Source organism: Meles meles, chromosome 4 (assembly GCF_922984935.1).
Source record: "Meles meles chromosome 4, mMelMel3.1 paternal haplotype, whole genome shotgun sequence".
NCBI lineage: Eukaryota > Metazoa > Chordata > Mammalia > Carnivora > Mustelidae > Meles > Meles meles.
The window spans coordinates 150315352-150335609 of NC_060069.1; the positions used below are offsets into that span (position 1 = coordinate 150315352).

Below are 20258 nucleotides of genomic sequence, written 5' to 3' on the forward strand. Positions count from 1 at the left end.
CCTGGGGGGTCAGATGTGGCCTACCAAGAGAAGGAGACCCAGGTCAAGATGGACTGATTATCATGAGTTTGAAGGCCTCTCTATCTTATTGGGATGCCCAGGTTAATAATTATATAAGCTCAGGGAGGCAGGTTTCTGGAAAATAATTAAACAATTCTCTTTTCTTCTTTCTCTTCCTATCCTTGAACTTCTCTTCTTCTTTCCACCCCCATCTCCATCCCCATCCCTCTCCCTCTTTCCACCATACTCCCTTTCCCCTCTGGCTCTCCCTACTTCTCTGTCTGCCTTTCTTACCTACTATTCTTATTGATGATGGTGATAACTCATGTTGTGTGTTCCAAGCCAGATATTAAAAGCTCTAGTAACTCAAATTAAGTCTCTTTCTTGGAGAATGTGTTTATTCCCATCCTGGACTATCAATTCTATCAAATTTATATCAGATCAAGAACATAAGTTCTAAGTTCTACATAGTTCTCCAGATGTTTTACTCTGTTTGAAATCCAATTTTAAAGTATTTTTCTTCTGTTGCTATCACCCCATTTTATTCATTCCCGTGGATTATCTTGCCCTGTGTTACGGATTGTAATTCATATGATTCAGTACCTCAGAATAATGTCCTAACCTAGAGTAAGAGGTTACATACACCGGAGACTTGTTCTCAGCATCTTTCCTGTAATTTCCTCACTTCAAGGTATCAAATGAACTGTAAATGGCAAAATCTGATCTTGGAGTAACAATGTTGGATGATTTATAACAATTTTATGGGGTCTAAAAGATTTGTACTTTCCTCATATATTTCCTATTTCATCACCCATGCTCCTACCCACAGCATTGAGCTAAAAAAATATAAGCCAAGTGTGTATTCCATCAAATAAATATTTTCCAATTTCAAGTTCAATTCACTTCTTAAGTATGATAACCATCATGGGGGGAAAAAGGCAAAATGGAATGTAACACTGCCATCTGATATATTTACTTTACCCCATGAATTCTGTTCAAAATAATTGCATACTCATTGTATTCCATAGCACGTATCTTCATTAATGAGTTGTTTCTTGGGGGTAGAGACAATCTTCTCTTAAGTGATAAGCTGTGTGGCTTATTTTATAAAGCACTGTTGAGGTTCTGAGAGACTACTCTGCTAGTAAGTGGGTTCTGAACACTTAAAAATTGAAATAAATTATAAACGGAGAACACACATATTTATCACCTCTATTATTGACAAAGGTCAAGTTGTAGAATTAGGTTTGTTAAAACAAATGATATTGCTGGCACTGAACGCTGGAATTTATTTACATCAGGACAGCGTGGGTCTGGGAGAAATTTCCCGCAGTAGAGAAAGCAGGACGGAAGAACTCCCAAGATGGGGAAGGCCAAGGCTGAAAGGCCTGTGCCCAGTATTCTTGCCATGTTTATCAATCATAAAGGTTACTGCACCTCCCCAGAGGCCTAGTGGGAAAGGATTTAAAGAATAGTCAGGCAGGTATTTAAGGAAAATTAATTTCTTACAGGAACTAGGAAGGAAAAGACTGCTCTGCTAATACACTGGACTAGTACGAAAGGAATCTAGATTCTGTTTCTAGCTTCCCAACAAAGTAACTAGCTCTAGAACTTTAGATTCTGGCTTTCGATCACGTTATCTGTAGAAAAAGAAACTGTTTTGATAAGTTTGAGGGTCTCTTTGCTTATTTATGTAATAAAAATACCTGTGAGGGGTGCCTGGGTGTCTCAGTGGGTTAAGCCTCTGCCTTAGGCTCAGGTCATGATCTCAGGGTCCTTGGATCTAGCCTGGCATTAGGCTCTCTGCTCAGCAGGGAGCCTGCTTCCCCCTCTCTCTCTGCCTGCAGCTCTGTCTACTTGTGATCTCTCTCTCTGTGTGTGAAATAAATAAATAAAAATCTTAAAAAAAAAAATGCCTGTGACTCGTTGAGCACTATTCCCAGCACTGAGTCAAGGTGTTTTATAAACTATTTCACTTAAGTGTCAGAAAGCCCCTTACTTTATAAAGCCCTAGCAGGTTAAGAGACAGCTTAAGTTGTGCAAGCTGTAGGTGACAGGTTCAGGATTAAAACTCTAGCTCTTCTGCTAATCACTGTGGTAGACTCATGATATGTGAGTCATGATGTCACATGCAATAAATACATGATCAAAGAAGCACTTAGTATGTATCTTTGGGTGTGTTGGCCAAAAGAAAAAAAGTTCCTCAAATTGACTCAAGATTTATATGGCACCAGTTTTTGTAGTACAAATCAGAAATCCAATGCATTCCCCAATCCTGGAGAAAAAAGTTCAAAAAGGTCTATTACTTACTAGTTGTCACTAGTAAGTAATAGACCTTTTTGAATATTGATAGATGCATATTGATAAGAATAGATGCATATTGATAAGAAAGAACAGAGTCTGGGAAAGTATGATTTTTATTTTTTTTTAATTTTTTTAAAAGATTTTATTTATTTATTTGACAGAGAGTACAAGTAGGCAGAGCAGCAGGCAGAGGGAGAGGGAGAAGCAGGCTCCCCGCTGAGCAGGGAGCCCGATGTGGGGCTGGATCCCAGGGCCCTGGGATCATGACCCAAGCCGAAGGCAGCTGCTTAACTGACTGAGCCACCCAGGCACCCCAGTAGTATGATTTTTAATCCACCATTCTCAGTGCCTGCTCTCTAGGTGAGAAGTGATTCACAGTAAAAAGTAATGATAAAGACAATAATTATGTCATAATTGTTTCTTGAAAGAAAGGATTATGGACTTAAAATCTTTATTCTTTCTTTATTGAAAAATAATCATTCCAATTTTCAAATTTTTATTCTTTAATGAAATTTCAACTTCATTCTTTTAGATCAGAATCTAAATATAAACCTAGAGGTAAGGTATTCTTTTTTAAAATTAAAATAATTATTTTGTATTTTTGAATGACATTTCCTTTAAATGTTAAGACCTTGGAATGAGAGCAGTCAAAATAGAATAATCTAAAATTTTCAGGACTCCAGACCGCAAGGCACAGAAAACAATGGTAGGAGCTGAGATTCCATTCTCTATCCATCTGTCAGTGCCCTGACTATAGATAACACAACCTGGTGATTTAATGAGTCCCACCTGTCAATCACATTAAAATAACAAACAAAAAAAGCAAACACAGTGAGCATAGTGAACAGTTGAAGAAATAATTTTATTAGCTCTGAGACAACAGGTGCGTACATCTGATCAAGGATTCTGTTCACTGCCGACTCACTTCTGAAGTGAATCTAGGAACTATAATTTCAACAGGGTCCTAGTATAGGTGAAAATTTTAGTATGGACAGTACAGTGTTGGTGGTTATGAATAAATATAGAGTAACATGGTTTTGAGATATTCTCTATGATATTGGGAGTGACAATATGGTTAATTGAACTGTCAGGTGAGCCTGCTAATTCATCGAAGGCCTTCTGGTGGATGAGATCCATTTTTCTTAAACAAATCATGTTTAGTACACCCATTGTATATTGAGAGCATTGATAGGCATTTCATGCAGAACTCAAAGAAAAAGACAGTTGAGAAACTCAACGGAACAAAAATTTTAAAATCTATTAATATTTACACTAGGCTTAGAAGTGATATAGATTTATTTCTTATCCATTAGAAAATATGGTAGATGAAAGAAGGTTTCAAAAAGATGTTGGCTAATAATACAGTTTCAAGGGACAGACAGAAAGAAACAGCAGGATTATGCAATTATATTCAGGCCTTTGATAGCATGCCAAATGCAGTGGCGTTATCAACTCTTTAAAACTTTGTTATAAAGTAAATTGTTAGTCATCTAAACAAACACATTTAAGTATATAAATTAAGCCAGAGACTTTAATCATCCATTAAGCCCACTGAGCGTTAAACAGATTACAGAGTAGAATTTTGTATGATTTATAGCATTTAGAATAGTAAATGTACATAAAAATTCACTGTATTCCTTTCTCTGCTGTGTGTGAAAGATAAGCAGAAAAAATACTTGAACGCTTATATTTGTATTTGTAAATTTTTATAACTGCAGAAAATAATATTTTAAATCTATAAGTAGTTTTTTTTTTAACAAAAAATAGATGGTCTTTTATTTGGGAAGTAGAAACTGTTAGTCAGCTGTTCAGTAAAATGTATGGGGAAAGAAGTAATTCATTTGACTATTTTTAAGTGCAAATTTAAAAAGACCTCAATTGGATTCTACAAATTAGCTGCTGTTGGAGCTATGGACATAGTGGGTTAATTATTGAGCATAGTTTATGCCTAAGAGAAATTGAATAGACATATATGAATCTTTACATTCTATGATGTTCTAGAAGGTAATGTGCTATAGAGGACTGATGCCTACTTCACTTTGCTATTCAATATTTTTATTAACAGTAGCGTAGAAGAGGTTGTTGATTATCTACTCTACAAAGTCATAGAATGGGGCCAATTTTTTTTAATTACTTAGGGAATCAAAGCAGGACTCTTAAGTCTAAAAATTACTTTGAGAATCATCAACTACCATTTCTAAAACTCTCCCAAAGCTAACATAACTCAGTTTGTGTTTTTCTTTTTTCTTTTTTTTTTTTTTAGATTTTATTTATTTGACAGAGGCAGAGAGCACAAGGAGGGGGAATGTCAGGCAGAAGGAGAGAGAGAAGCAGGCTTCCCACTGAGCAGGTATCCCAATGTGGGGCTTGATCACAGGACCCTGAGATCATGACCTGAGCCGAAAGTTGATACTTAACTGGCTGAGCCACCCAGGTGCCCCAGGTTGTGTTTTTGTAGAATTTTTTTATTCTATCCAGATAGATAAATAGATAGAGGATAAACAGTTTTGAGAAATGTTCATTGATACATGCGAGATTATATAAAATGTCACACCTTATTTATTATATTTTATAATCTTATTTTTTATTTTGTAATGTCTTTCATCATAGAATTCATATGGATCTACATGTTTATATGTAATATGGATCCACTGTTTGTTTTTTTTTTAAAGATTTTATTTATTTATTTGACAGAGAGAGATCACAAGTAGGCAGAGAGGCAGGCAGAGAGAGAGGAGGAAGCAGGCTCCCCACGGAGCAGAGAGCCTGATGCGGGGCTCGATCCCAGGATCCTGAGATCATGACCTGAGCCGAAGGCAGCGGCTTAATCCACTGAGCCACCCAGGCGCCCGGATCCACTGTTTTTAATTCTCATAAAATATTTATTAGTAAATATTGTATGTAAACTACATTACATTTTCTTTGAAAATCTCCCTTTGATGGAGTTTTCAAGTGCTTCTAATTTTTCAGTATTCAGGCCGTGCTGAAATAAATATTGTAAGACTTAAAAGAATGTTTCTGTAGGGGAGACATTAAGAAAGGAAAGTATCTGATCATACAATATGTGCATTTTAAAAATTCTTGTAGATAGCAGTTCTATCAAATTCTACTACTATCTTCAGTGTATAAGCATATGTTTTTAAGCTGACATAAATAACTAAAATGTTTGACAAATGGATGATGAAAAATAATGTTCTGCATTTATAATCACTAGTTACTACTGGGTAGAACATTTTTCGATGTGTTTACTGATGATTTATATTTATTTTATGAGTAATTGCTTATTTTTTTTTTCATTTTATTTATTTTTTCAGTGTAACAGTATTCATTCTTTTTGCACAACACCCAGTGCTCCATGCAAAACGTGCCCTCCCCATTACCCACCACCTGTTCCCCCAACCTCCCACCCCTAACCCTTCAAAACCCTCAGGTTGCCCCAACCTCCCACCCCTGACCCTTCAAAACCCTCAGGTTGTTTTTCAGAGTCCATAGTCTCTTATGGTTCGCCTCCCCTCCCCAATGTTTTTTAAAGATTTTGTTTATTTATTTGAGAGAGGGAGAGCAAGCATGAGGTAGGGGCAGTGGGAGAAGGAAAGGAAGTAGACTCCCCACTGAGCAGGGAGCCTGCATGGGGATCAGTCCCAGGACCCTGAGATCATTACCTGAGCCAAAGGCAGATGCTTAACTGACTGAGCCACCCAAGTGCCCCTAATTGCTCATATTGTTTATCTGTTGTTAAGTCATTGTGGGTTATTTTTTCTTTATTTGTGTTCTTAAATATTCTAAACAGTAATTTTATGGGGCCTACTATACCTATTTTGTCTCAATCATGCTTTTTTTGGTCATTTTTTGTTCACCCGGGTTTTTTTTATTACTATTATTTGGTCATAATTGACACATAACATCATAGTTCCAGGTGTGCTGATCTTCCATGAGGCCTATTTGTTAGACTTTAGGTTTATAGAAGATTTTAGTAAAAAGTACAGAAAGTTCTCACACACCCTCTTACCACCCCCTCACACTTTTGTTTATTTTTAATTTCTGTGTAGTGTCTTCTGTTATCAGGAGATTTTGATCAGATATAGCCACATTTACAAATCTTATATTTTATAACTATTTGTTTGTTTTTATTTAACCCAATGTCTTATATTTTCTCCCAATCCCCCCCCCAACTGGTGAGTTTATGCATCCCTCCTTTGGGTCAAACTAATCTATTCATCTTTTTAAATGTATCTCTTACCCCCACCCTCCTGTTCCCTCATTGCATACACATCCCCCAGTCCATTCACATTCAGGTATCACTCTAATGCTATTTCTTCCACAAGGTATTCACTAATTCTCCTGTTAGAGTCCTCCCTCTGATTCATCTTATACTGTACTCAAAATGGTTGAAGTATTATGTTTGTTTCAGTATATTACTCTTCTGGATAGTTCTTGAGAATAGGATGTATAAATCTTGATATCCTTCAAAGAATCTCATTCGATGCTTCAAAGAATACGTTTTATATTAAAGTTTGCAAAGAGAAAGACTGTATGTTTAGTTTGGACAGCTGAATACTCATCTGGACACACAGTAATTATTTTCAAATACCTGAACACCTGTTCAAGGTTAAAGGAATTAAACTGGTCCTAGTCAGTCAATGGATAGTTGCTAAGAACAATTCAATTTGTGTCAATATAAAGAAGAAATTTTCAACAAATAGTACTCTCTGAAAATGGAATAAACTCACCAAGGAGTTACTTGATTGTCCACAGACATGTTCAAACAGAAGTGAACCATTCATATTCCTTCCATAAGCCTTTCTTATATATAGTAGGACTACTGAATATGTAAAATGGTAGCCCCTTTTGTATGCTTCAAGAGTTTTAACTTTGGATTTCTAATACTGATGACCTTCTTCCATTTATCCAATCTCTGGTTAACACTTATCTCCACAGCCCACTTTATTTGACTTCAAACATGATTTGCTTTTTATTTACAAAAATTCTTAGGATAAATGTTACTTTTGAACCACTGAGATGGATTTATTTTCACTTTTTGGAGAACTTTTTAGAGGTTAAATCAATTCTTTCAGGGTTCAATATTAAATCTATTCCAAACCCCAAACTTTATCTACAAAACCAATAAATACACATATTGTGCAGGGAAATATATTTAATGCTTTATATAATTTGCACTAAATTGATCTATTTTATGTTTTCTCCTGGTTTTCTATAGACATACCAATCACAGACACTCTGAGAGAAATGCCACTCAGTGTATTAAAAATAGAACAAAACAAAACAAATAAAATCCTAGGAATTCATATTCTATCTTTTCATATTTTTAATTAGGCTATTAAACTAAATGACAGGAAACGAGTGCTACCACAATGCTATGCATATTTCCCAGAACATTGATAAAACTTCAGTGAATATGAAATAAAGCATAATGCAAAACATTATTTCCCAACAGAAATTTGTTTATTAACTATGAGCCAGAAACTTTTCTAGAGTCAGAAAGCAATAATTCAGCAGGGGAGGATTATATCTGAACCACAAACATAGATCATCACTAATCATGAAGAATCTGTAAGCGTATTTTGTCATTCTTTCAACAAACAGTTCTTGTGCTGCTGTTACTCCCAAAGGCTCTCTCCTAGGCATTGGGAACCAAAGTTGAACGCCAGCCAACTGAGGGCTTTGGGGCTTCTTTGGAAGAGAAGATTGGCTGAAAGTCTTCTGAGTTTGAGTTGAGCACTGCTGCTTGCATATCCTGATAATCAGTCAGGAGGGAATGAATGCAATAGCTGAACATAGCATATTTAAGGTAATGCTATCTCTTAGCTCATTAGCAACATGCTAGTTAAGCAGTCCACAAGACTAGTGATAAAAAGCAGAACATTCTGAAAGAATGTGCTGGAATCATCAGTCAAACTAAAAAGTCTTTTCTTCATCAAGAAGGTAGGGGATATTCCCAGTGGCAGACAAGGGACAATGACAGCCAACATCAGAAAGCTGACAATATTTGTATTTTATGTGGAATCTCTTCAGTCTGTCCATTGTAGTGAATCGCAGAAACAATAACACCTTCAGGTTCAGCCCTCAACACAAAGGATATTAACAGAGCAACAAAGAAGAAAAAGCTAGTAAATGATCATGGTTGTGGTTGATAAGTCCTGGCGTTGTATTTGAGGTTAATATAACAAGATTCTTAAGACACATGAAGTAATTGAGCCGAATATTAGAGAAGATGACTACTTGGCAGAATCTGCTACAATACCCAGTAGCTACAAATGCAACAAATTATTCAATAACAACTCAGAGGTCTACAACCACTGCATAAATACCTCAGAGGAGGAAAGGTACTTGGAATGCAGCTCAGAGACTGGAAGTTTCTAGAAAAATATCTCAGTGGTTGGCAGCTCACTGGTCCATAACTTGGATATCGGCAATTTCTCACTAAGTAGTTTTGGGATTGACAGCTTCTGGAAATATAACATGATGGTGAAAAGCCACTGGGTATGAAGGCAAGATTTTGGCAGCCTCTATACCCCAAACTGCCCACTCTACAGTGGTTTAGGAGATGGAAATGGTTGGTCGAGCAGTTAAGTTTCCCAAAGCTCTTGAAGCCATTGCTGAAGGTCTGGCAGGCTTTAGATGGACTTTGGCTGAGTTTGTGGTAATAAGATACATACCCCTTGGTCTGAGTGCATGGGTTGCCGCTGGGGTTAGGTCCATTGTTGGTGGTTTCACAGGTACTGCAGACTTGACCCACTGCTGGAGAGTCGCAGGGCACACAGGAATTTGATGGGTCACAACTTGTGGCGCAGATCTTGGGCTCACAGCTAGGAGATTCGCAGCTTGGTGCTTCAGCATAGGTTTCTTGGCAGTTACCCAGAAGCCAAAGATTTCCTTGGTAGCTACTGGGTAAACAGAGTCCAACAGTAGGGCTTACATCAGTGGAGCAAAGTGCAATGGAAGGAGTCACTGGGATATAACAGTGAGTTCTGTAGGATGTACCACTGCATTCCCCAGAACAGCCCTGAAGAGACATGGAGCCTGACTGCATGTTCAGTGATGGTGGTGGAGGTGTGGTGATACTATGGCCTACGGACTTTTATATCTTTCCTGGGGATTGTCTGCAGCCTCCCCAGACTCTCTTCCTTCTCCCTGCCTGGGACAACAGCACAACAACATCTTATTAGTGAGTTGTTTAGCTACAGCTGCTGACGTCTTCACACTCCTATAAAAATAAGTTTATTTTGATTCTTCAAAGTATCTCTAATCGCCATGTTGAGCATCACCCATCACCCATTATCTATAGGCCATAGCTTCAGTGAATAGTGATTTTAATGTTAATAAGCAAACTCACATCTGCCAATCGGTGGTTCACAAGAGTTCATGTGTCTGTCGGCTTCTGCAGCATAGTCATTAAAGTGTTAACAAGGATTAGAGCAAAACAATGAACCTGTACTTTTCTATTCTTTTGACCAGACAAGATACTGCAGAACTTAATCCTATACTGTGAACTAAGCCAAATACTTGGGCTGTGTCAATACTGTTACTTAAAAGAGAGGGTAAAGCATTGAACTATTAAGAGAAAGAATTGGTCCCCCAAAATATGTACTATGCTCTTAACTGTGCTAGGTCATGTATTGGTGATGACTTCTCATCTGACATATTTGGAGAATTCCCCCTGTAAGACTCACGGTAATCCACGTGAGATTTAGTGACCTAACTTGTACTCATGGGTCAGTGGTTGCTAAGAGACCAAGACTTCTATGAGATTTCTTTCTTAAAGAGTTTCTGCCATAAGTAGTATCAAAGAAGGCCAGTTTCTCAAGATTATGCCTTCTTAATTGACTGAGATTATAGATCACAGATTCCATTGTCTCAACTGTAAAGCCCAATTTCTGCCAAATGTATAACATTTTTCTGCATTTCTTCCAACATAAGTTTTATTTATTCTTGATTTGTATTTTTGCACATAAACTTTATTTCATTCCTATGTTGAAGTTATTCTTTGTCTATACCCACAAAAGGAAATAACTATGTTTAAAAATTTATTTGAATAACATACAGTTCCTATAGGTACTGTACATCTTAAATAACACTTTTTGCTCCTTATGGTGAAAGCTGATGAAATTTTTTTAAGATTTTAATTCAAGCTGAAGAATTGACATTTTGTTCTTGAAAAAAATAAAGTATAATTCAAACTTAGAGCCTATATTGAATTGGAAACAGGAATGCATTTATTAACACAGATGGGTTCAGACAGAGGACAGCACCAACTTATTCAGGTGAGATAAGCTCTAAGGATGGTTTTTAAAAGACACTGCCCTTACAGAAGACAATTAAATTTCTCTTCCTATTCTCTGCTTCTCAGCTGAATTTTTAAAATGCACACCAATTCTCCAAATATTTTTCTCAACCTGAGTTTTCTCCATGCTTCCCTTAGTATTTATTCTTTAAGGTGATGGGTTTATTCTGTAAGCAACTCTTTATTAAACAGATTTTGCTGTTTTGTGACGTGTCTCTCAAGTGAAAAGGGTCAGGATCAGGAAACCATATTTTCAGCAAATCGTTTGGCTACAGAGTGTCCTGGGATTTTGTGCAGAAATGTGCAGAAATGGCAGAAGAAATAAAATATGTAAAGAAGCTGATGGTCAACTTTCCACTGAGTTACTGAATCCTAGTCATATATAGAAGAGTTCAGACATTGATGGAGCTTTAGTTCTGCATTTCTCTTTGGTACCTCTAGTCTAATTTTTAGGCTTCCTTGAGGTAGATTTGAGGGGGAAAAACAACTTAGCATTCAATAGTATTTTAAATTAATATCATTCACACTAGTGTAAATCCAACAAGAATATGCAGAACATCACATAGCATAACCAATATTCACAGCATGAGTCTTTATGACATATTTTAATTTATTTGGTATAACATATTTTAATTAATCAAATGTTGGGATTTGCAAAGGTAAAATTAGCTCAACTCTTTTCATTTTTTTAAATTAAAGTATAGTTGACATACAATGTAATATTAGTTCTGGGTGTGCAATATAATGATTCGGCAATGTTGTACATTACACTACACTCACCAGAATAAGTGTAACTATTATCCATCATAATATAGGGTCATCACAATATTATTGTCTATATTTTATTTTTCATCCCTCTGACTTATTTATTTTACAACTGGAAATCTGTACCTCTTAAATCCCTTCACCAACTGACTTCACTCATCCCCCCAGGCTCTTCTCCTCTGGGAACAACAAGTTTGTTCTCTGTATTTAAGAGTCTGTTTTTGTTTATTCAACCATTCTTTTGTTTTGTTTTTCAGATTCCACATATATGTAAGTCGTATAGTATTTATCTTTCTCTGTCTGCCTTATTTTACTTAGCAAAATATTCTCTAGCTCCATCCATGTTAGATCAACTCCTCTCATTTGCTTTTGTGTTTTACCTTCTTACTTACCCATTATTGTCCTAAGTAACCATCACAGCCCATTCACCCACCATATTCTGTAAATGATACTTCTACAGAATTATCTTTTATTTTAGTCTGCATCTTGGCAAGACACAAAGCTGATAGCATCAGTAATAGAGCAAGTAAGCTCATCACAATGGTAAGTTTTAGCAGAAAGTAAAAACCATCGTCATTTGGGTGCCATTGTCCTCTTAAGGCTTTGAAGAAGCCTACAGATTACTCTATTTTCACTGAATTGCTAAAATGGTCTTTCCTTCTAATAATTCCCCCACTTGTTTTATATATATATATATTTGGTGTGTATGAAGAACTAAACAGAATCCAGCCCACCCAACCAAGATGCCCACTTCCTAATCCTTGGACCCTGTGAAAGTTACCTTATGTGGTAAAAGGGACTTTGCAGGCATGATTAAGTTAAGGATTTTGAGATAGGTTTCTGGGTGAGCCTGATGTAGTTACGGGAATTCATATAAGGAGGGAGTCAATCAGAGAGAGAAGTCAATCTGACTACAGAGGAGGAGATTGTAGTTATGCTGACATAAGTGAAAGAATGCTGGCGACATTGAGAAGCTAGAAGAGGCAAGGAATGAATTTTCCACTGGAGATTCCAGAAGGCATCAGACCTTCTGACCTCTCGACTTTAGTGCAGTGAAACTGATTTTGGACTTCTGGCCTCCAAAATTGCAAGAGAATACATTTCTGTTGAGTTAAGACACCAAGTTTGTGGAACTATGTTATAGTAGCCACAAGAAACTAATACATTATGTCAAAGAATCTAGGTCACTCTATTAGTTAGTCTTTATGTAGAGTTTGGGCTCTTTATCTAGGGCAAGTTTAAGATGCAAGGAATCAGCTTTCTAGTCATCAGATAATTCAGAGAAATTCCTATGCCTTCTGAAGAATAAAGAACAAAATCCCTTTATTTAATGAGGCAGCAGATTTCTTGTAACTCATTAAAAAAGAGTTATGGAACTCCTTCTCATTTTTTTCCAAAGGTTAAAAATCCTTTAGGGTAAACACAGAAGATCAAAGAAAGCTAAGTTTTCCAGTAAATGGCCCTTAAAGAAAATAATGGAGGTCACCTTCTAGACTTTTAAGTCATGATAGAAATTTTATCTTCTTTTTTTGCCACCACATATATATTTGTATTCTAATTCCACTTGCCCTAGTGCTATTCAATGATGCAACAGTGATCCTATGATTTAAAAAGGCAAAATGTATCCAAACCATACTTATATAGCAATTAAATTGTAACTATTGAGTTCAAATGATTCTTAAATTTAGCAGTGGTAACCTAAAGTGGTAGACACTGTAGCTACATTTACCCTGTTGGTTTCATAGATCATTAATTGTTTCAACAGCTGAAAGGCAAATGAGCAAAATTAAAAATTTAAGATACAGGAGTAAATGAAGATTAAGCACTTTTTAAATAACACAAGTGGGTGACAAGATAGAAATGTGAGTCTGATTTGTGCTTACATTTTAAGGAAAACATTGTAAGAATATAATAAGATACTGTTGAATAAGTTAAATATTTTGAGATGAAGCTGTCAAGACTATGCCTCCATGAGTTATGAATCACCCTCTTATTAAGTACTATTACACATATTTATTAGTGTGTGACCTAGGAAAATTGTTATCTCTCAGTACCTCAATACCTTCTGATGTAAAACCAGAGCCAGTAACACCTATTTTGCAGGACTGTTGTGGGGACAGAATGAGATAAAAAATGTGAAGTTACTTAAGAGAGTGTTTGGCACATAGTAGATGCAAATCAAATGTTACTTTCCTTCTAATTTTCTAAAGCTGTAACTTAAAAAAAATTCTAGCCTCCCATTAGACTAAAAAAAATATTCTCACTGTTAATTTACTTTGATATTGCAAAGAGACTTCCTGCAATAATCTTGACTCTTCTAAAATTTAATGCCATAAATGGACAGTTCTACCCCATGTAGTTAAAAAAAGTGCTTTTCTTGACAATAGATCCATAATGACTTCTCTTTTTTAACTCATATTCTTCTGTGCCATAGTCATGAGCTAATTCCCAGAAAGCTGCATATACAATTGTTAAGAATAAGGGCCAATACTCAAACTTCATAGATTCTATTCTTTTAAATAGTTTAGAATATCAATTACTACCAAACATTCCTCTAACTCAATGTCCACATCTTCAAAATGGAGTTAATAACAATAGTATTTTCTCCATAGATCACTCTGAAGATCAAATGAGTTAGTCAAAGTTTATGAAATATGGTTAGTATGTAGTTGATGTTAACTTTTATCATTATCACAAGCCGATCACAAACAATATTATTATTATTACATACTATTACTTTCATTATCATTATTATTGGATCTCATCTAAAACCTATTGCATTTTGTAAACCTATTCTCATTTGAGAAAGAGAAAGAAACAAAAAACAAACACTGAAGGAGGCTTAAGTTTTAGGTTAGACAACTCGTTACAATCTGTATAAGTTATATGTCAAACATAAACACACACACATATATATGTTATATATAATATATAAATATATAAATTGAATGTATATATGTATTTATAAAATTTAGAGAAATTTAATATGTTGAGGACATTTCCTATCATCTACATAGGAAATAAGACTCCCAGAGAGGTCCTAAGTGTATGTACCATTAAAATTAGTTGGCATCCTAGAGAGAAGGGTGGGCTGTGGCTGAGACAGAGAAGAAATAGTTTTGTTTACAGTTTAGACTTCACAGTTTTAGAGTTGAAAGTCATGGTTGTTAAGCTATTGACAACTTCTGAAAACTTCTAGATAGTCATTACCTCAATGAGAAAGGCTATATGGAGAGTAAAGGAAAGTCTTTGTAATCCAACTTAACTGGGTCTTTGGGAAGGCCGTTTGTCCTATTGGACTTCTTTTTCTCTGTAAAAAATGGGTAAATAATATGCTTTTTTAGTTGTCTTCATAGAAGATTACTGATTATCTAGTGGTATGGTGGCATATTGAAAGTATCAGTATGGTAGATACGAGATATTGGTAGATATTGTAGGAAGAGCAAGTTCTCACTGAGTACATGAAGGAACTGAAGTAATTAGTTACATGCATATATAAAAGAGAGAAATAATTTCCAAGTGTTCTCTATATAAGAATCCACGAGGGAGTGAAGGGAAACACTTGTTAAGTTTAATTCAAGAGGAAAATATAATGTGCTTTCCACTATTCAGAATTAAAATTTATGTAACCCTTTTGTGGTTTATGCCATTAGGTAAGGTGAACATTGTAACTTCCACCAAATGTTAAAGGACATATATCAAGTTAGGGGGTGATTCTTTTTCTATATTCCCTCTGTCCCTACTGGCAATATTTATTATAGTCAAGGCTTTCTACTCCTGAATCCCAGAATAGGAATTATTTTGGACATGAAGTAATAATGTGTATGAGTGATAAATATTGCGATTTCAAGCTCCTGGAATTTTGAAGTTCCAGGTTAGTGTGATAAAACACAGTTTGTCCTGACTAAAGAACCTTCATAATTCCCTGTTTAAGTGTTAGAAAGTGAAGATGCATATTTCATGTTCAACTGTTATAACATGTTTAATCAGGACCTTGAAAGTATCTATCTTATTTGCTTTATTCAGACACTTTTTAAAAAAAATATATTTTGTTTAGTATAACTAAGAGACTTTAATTTCATGAAGGATGATGAAAAATTGAAAAACATTTTTTCTGAATTATTTGAAGTAAGTTTATTTAGAGATAACCATGAAAACATTTTTTGTTGTTGTTGTTAAGAACATGTTAATGACATAGAAATCAAGAAGCCTGGTAGCAAGAATATTCCAGTAAATAAGCAAACAATTAAAATCACTGAGAATCTGATCAAGTAAGAATATAGGTTAAAACAGTAACTGAACTGAAAGCACAATGATCCATCAACCTGAAGATGATACTTCCTTACAAAGCTCTCTAGCAAGATGCTAGAATGACAATTCAGCATGATCTTCTAATAAATGGAGATTGCCAAGTCCCAAAGGAGCAAGCTGGATGGAAATTGTTGTATATGTAGTGAACAGGTTGAAACCTATTAGACACATAGTCCAGGGGTCTGAAGCTGCTGAACACATAACCAATAGGTTGACAGTCATAGGAGAGATATCTCAAAGGATGGCAGGCCCTGGACACAAAATTCAGTGGTCGATACCCACAGAAGATGAAGTTCTGTGACTGACAGCCATAAGAGAGGTTGTTCTGGGGGTGGAAAGGACTGGACAAGTAGTTCTGAGCTCTATTATACATCGATGGTTGACCGGAACTAGAGTGATAGCTAATGGGGAAAAAACTGATTCCTCTGCAGGGCCTGGAAGCATAGTATGTAGTAGAAGGGTAGCAGGAAATTCCATAGGTTGTGGACCCACAGCTGGATTGTTGGTAGCTGGAAGGTTTCCCACATGTCTTCAAGAAGTTGTCCAGGAACCATGTTCTGTTTTGGCTGGGCAAGCAGAGACTATCACCACAGTTCATACCACCAGTGTAGAAAGTAGTAGATGAGGTGACAGGAACGCAGCAGTGACTCCCAAGAGATGGAGAACCATAGTTTCCAGAAGAGCAAACGTTGGATGTCATGGTAGAATCTGAAATAAAGATTTCAGAGAAGCAGCAAAGAGCACCTTGTCTAAATCTGCATGAAACTAGACCAGATTACTTATATACCTTGGTGGTACATGCCCAGACTCTCCTCCTACCCATATTTTAAGTCAGTTAGCATCATAACATCTCATTAGTTCATTGTTGTGCTGCCTGGGAAGATGACTTCCCACTCTTCTATAAAATAAATCCAGTTTACATGCCCTATGTATCTGCCATCCTAATCTGTCCTCTGTTATCAGGCTCAGGAATTTATGATGTAATCACTTGTGTACTTTGCCTGTTTTGCTTCTGTTCCCACCCCTCAATAATACATGATTAAAGGGAGTCCATTCGAAGAGATGTTTACCTCAGTTATTATCCACAGGAAAAAATATCGGAAGTCATAGTCTTCATCTTTGGAGAAGAGACCTAATGTTGCAATACTTGGAGGAAGTATTTAATGTACTGAAATAGATCCTACATATCAAAACTTAGTATTTTCCACACATAAAAATACTGTATTTTCCAGATGGAAAACCTCATACTATTCCATATTTTAATACTCAGCTGAAAATCTAATTATGTGGTGTCTCTGTGTATTTGTCCTGACAGTTAATTTCAGTTAAGCATCTTAGAGTATGCTTTAACGAGCTTCACCTTGACAACTTGATATTCTTCATATGTAAAAGTTGAGTTTGATTTCTAAAGACTCAGGGAATGTTTGTGATATTCCTACATGGTAACACTCATGGCATACTTTGTTTTACTAGCAAAAATATCATCCATATCTGTTGGTAGCATTCAACTAAGAAGATAAACATGCTATCAAAAGTCATCAGCTTGGGGTGCCTGGGTGGTTCTGCCTTTGGCTCTGGTCATGACCCAGGGGCCTGAGATCAAGCCCCGCATCCGGCTTTCTGCTCAGCAGGAAGCCTGCTTACCATTCTCTTTCTTCCTACTTGTGATCTCTGTCTGTCAAATAAATAAATAAAATATATTTTTTAAAAAGTCATCAGCTTGTATACTTGCATTACAAAATTAACAATGTCTTCACCTGAGATAATTTTCTAAGATACTTCAGTCTTCATACCATTAAAGTGAACAAGCATTAAGAAATAACTTAATGTCATATTAAGAAATATGTTTGAATATTTATTACTTGGACACCATGTAAGGAACAATCTCTGGGCCTTATTTTGGGTTGTTTTCCAAAGTTGTGAGATAATTCTTACAGATATCTATTTCCTTGGATCGGTAGTCATCCAGAACCAGAAATACCTCTTTTCAAGCTGCAACTCAGTAGGTCAAAAATGATGGATTTGGGAATAACTGGAGAAAGGTAAATATTCCAAGCAGCAGTCTGATGATCCTTTTGGTGGATGCTTTCTTTTGGGGGACAGGGACTTAGGGAGGCATGAGTGACATCAGTAGCCATGAAGTCACTTCCCCTCTGCACAATCCTCTTTTCCCACCAATGCCCATTGTCCCTGTATTATGCACTGAAGGGTCTAGAAGTCTGATTCATTTTTTTCCTCCTGAGGAAAGATAATTTATAATGCTTATAGCTTTCAAAGTAAAAGTAAGGAGATCTCATACACCCATGCAAGCATAAACAGGAGAAGGAGGAAGTTATGAACACATTTGCGATACTTATTTTTTTTAAATGTTGTATTTCATTTTTTTAAAAAAAATTCCATCTGACCTTGGTACAGATGGAATGTTAAGGTCTCTCTCTTGAATTTCAACTTTTTTCTCTTTTGTTTCAGGTAGTGGAGAAAGAAATATTTGATGTCTCCTGTGGGGAATTTTCCAAGTCAGTATACTGCATTCTTCCTCAAAGAAAGCCTCAGATGACTTCCAGTTAGTGTAAGGCCTGTTATTGGTAAAAATAACAGAGGATATTGAGTCATCAAGAGCTGAGAGTTTGAGAAGTCTATTTGATAATCTTATCTCCTTTAAGAGCTTTAAACCTTTACAGATAAATGAAATCTCTTAAACTCTTATTTGCTTCCAAAAAAGATTTCTCCTCTCACCTTGATAACCCCCAACCAAAATAGTTTTTTGTGTGTGTCACACCTAAATTCCTCATGATTTAGTTCAAGATTCTCTTTACTTCTTTTGTTCCTTTCAAAGTTCAAAAAGAAGTGATAACCCAGTAGTCTATAACATCTCTTCCTCAGCATGTAGGCATGCTACATATGAGTTCCAAAAAGATAACTAAAATCTTTCTTTTTAGTCCATAGTAAAAATAGATTTGGTCTTCATAGGACTGCTATTGAAATGTATTTTATAACTGGGACATGGTTGAGGCTACAGTTATCAAGCTGAATGTGATCCCATTACTAATCATCAGTAGTTAAAATGTAAGTTAGATGTAGGATGTGGAACTGAGAGAAGCCTGGTGTCACCAACTCTTTATCACATTTTTATGACAAATGCAGGAGAGTATGATACACATACCTAACTGACATGTATCCTAATTTACTATTTGTAATTCCTCTTCTTCAAACACAAAGACTTTCTTCAAATTTGTAATATCTTTATATAGCCTCAAGAGACTGAAATGGAAAAAAAATTGAGAAATTCTATCTTTTGTTAGAAATGATTGATTGAAGATATGATGAAATAGCACAAAATAATGAAAATCACATCAAGAGTTTTTTCATTCTCACATAATAGTCAATTAACACTTTCAATTAATTAACGAAATCTTATTTAGAGTCCCTAAGTCTAATACAGTCTCCATTTTTTCATTAGAGTTCATTAGAGTGAACTATTCTCATTAGAGTTTCATTAGAGTCCATTATTCTGCTCCACAACACCCATATTTCTGTCTTATTTAAATATTCAAAATGTCCTAAACCCTACTTTTTAAATCTCAAAAATTGCACAAGCTTCTCCCCTCTGGAACAACTTTCTCTGTTGTGCCTTCTGGGAATGATGGTGCATTCTTTATTTTATTTCAGATCCAGAATCACTATCTCAAAGATAATTCTAAGTAAAGATATTTTTATTCACTTCCATGCATAATGTCTTAAACATTCCATTTGATTTTCTCTATGTTAATATAAAAGTTGGAAGTCATTTTCAAATCGACCTAATTGTCCTGGTTGTATGCAGAGATAGGGAAATACTCCACTTCCTCAATTCCTCACTTGTCCTTTCTTAGAAAAACTGTTTTGGTCACGTGTATATCATCTTGGCCCAGAGCAAATAATGTTCACTCCAGGATTTCATAGTTCTATCCAGGACATCACCACGTTTTAATAAAATAGCCTAATAATTCTAAGGGAAACAGGAGGCAAATAATATGAACTATGTGTCATTTCTGGAAGATAAATGCTCCCTAAGAACATTTTCTTCATTTTGTCTCCCTTCTTCCTTTTTCTTTCCTCTATAGAATTTTATTTTCAAATTAATTAATGCACTTATAATATTGAATCTATTTGTTTAAACCCTCTCTATCCTGTAAAACTTAGACTTGTTCAAGGTCAGAGACAATGTTTTATTCATATCAACATCAGAAGTTGCCAGTTTCTTGAACACAATAGATGATCAACAAACATTTTTGAATGTTGAATAAATCACATATTCTTTATACTGAGAAAAGATTTGTCTTTAATTTCAGATACTTATTTGACATCTTGCCTTTGATGACTTTTCTTTCCTTTTAGCCAAATTTAGCATTCACATTGGAGCTCTTGATTTTATTCCTCAAAATTTTCTCTCATGTACTTTCCCATCTTAGTAAGTGAAAAATTATCTACCTGGTTTTTTAAGCTAACAGTCAGTATATCAGCCTTGTTCTTGCCTTTCCCTTACCACTTACAAACAATAAGCAAGTGCTGAGTTTCTCTCTTCTAAGTAGATCTC

At 35.6% G+C, this 20258-nt stretch overlaps 2 protein-coding genes across 2 annotated transcripts; both read right to left on the reverse strand.

Moving 5' to 3' along the window:
- Positions 1-8593: 8593 nt before the first annotated feature.
- On the reverse strand, positions 8594-9355 carry LOC123939811 (keratin-associated protein 24-1). The gene has a single exon (XM_046001733.1). The coding sequence runs from the start codon at positions 9353-9355 to the stop codon at positions 8594-8596; it is 762 nt and encodes a 253-aa protein (XP_045857689.1).
- A 6394-nt stretch (positions 9356-15749) lies between these two features.
- Positions 15750-16055, reverse strand: LOC123939840 (keratin-associated protein 25-1). Its single transcript, XM_046001806.1, has one exon. It carries the CDS (start codon positions 16053-16055, stop codon positions 15750-15752), a length of 306 nt encoding a protein of 101 aa, XP_045857762.1.
- Positions 16056-20258: the final 4203 nt, after the last annotated feature.

What these genes read in the sequence shown, in the direction of transcription:
- LOC123939811 (XM_046001733.1), bottom strand. Translation starts at nt 9,355, where the DNA reads ATGCAGTCAGGCTCCATGTCTCTTCAGGGCTGTTCTGGGGAATGCAGT.
- LOC123939840 (XM_046001806.1), bottom strand. Translation starts at nt 16,055, where the DNA reads ATGTATAATAGAGCTCAGAACTACTTGTCCAGTCCTTTCCACCCCCAG.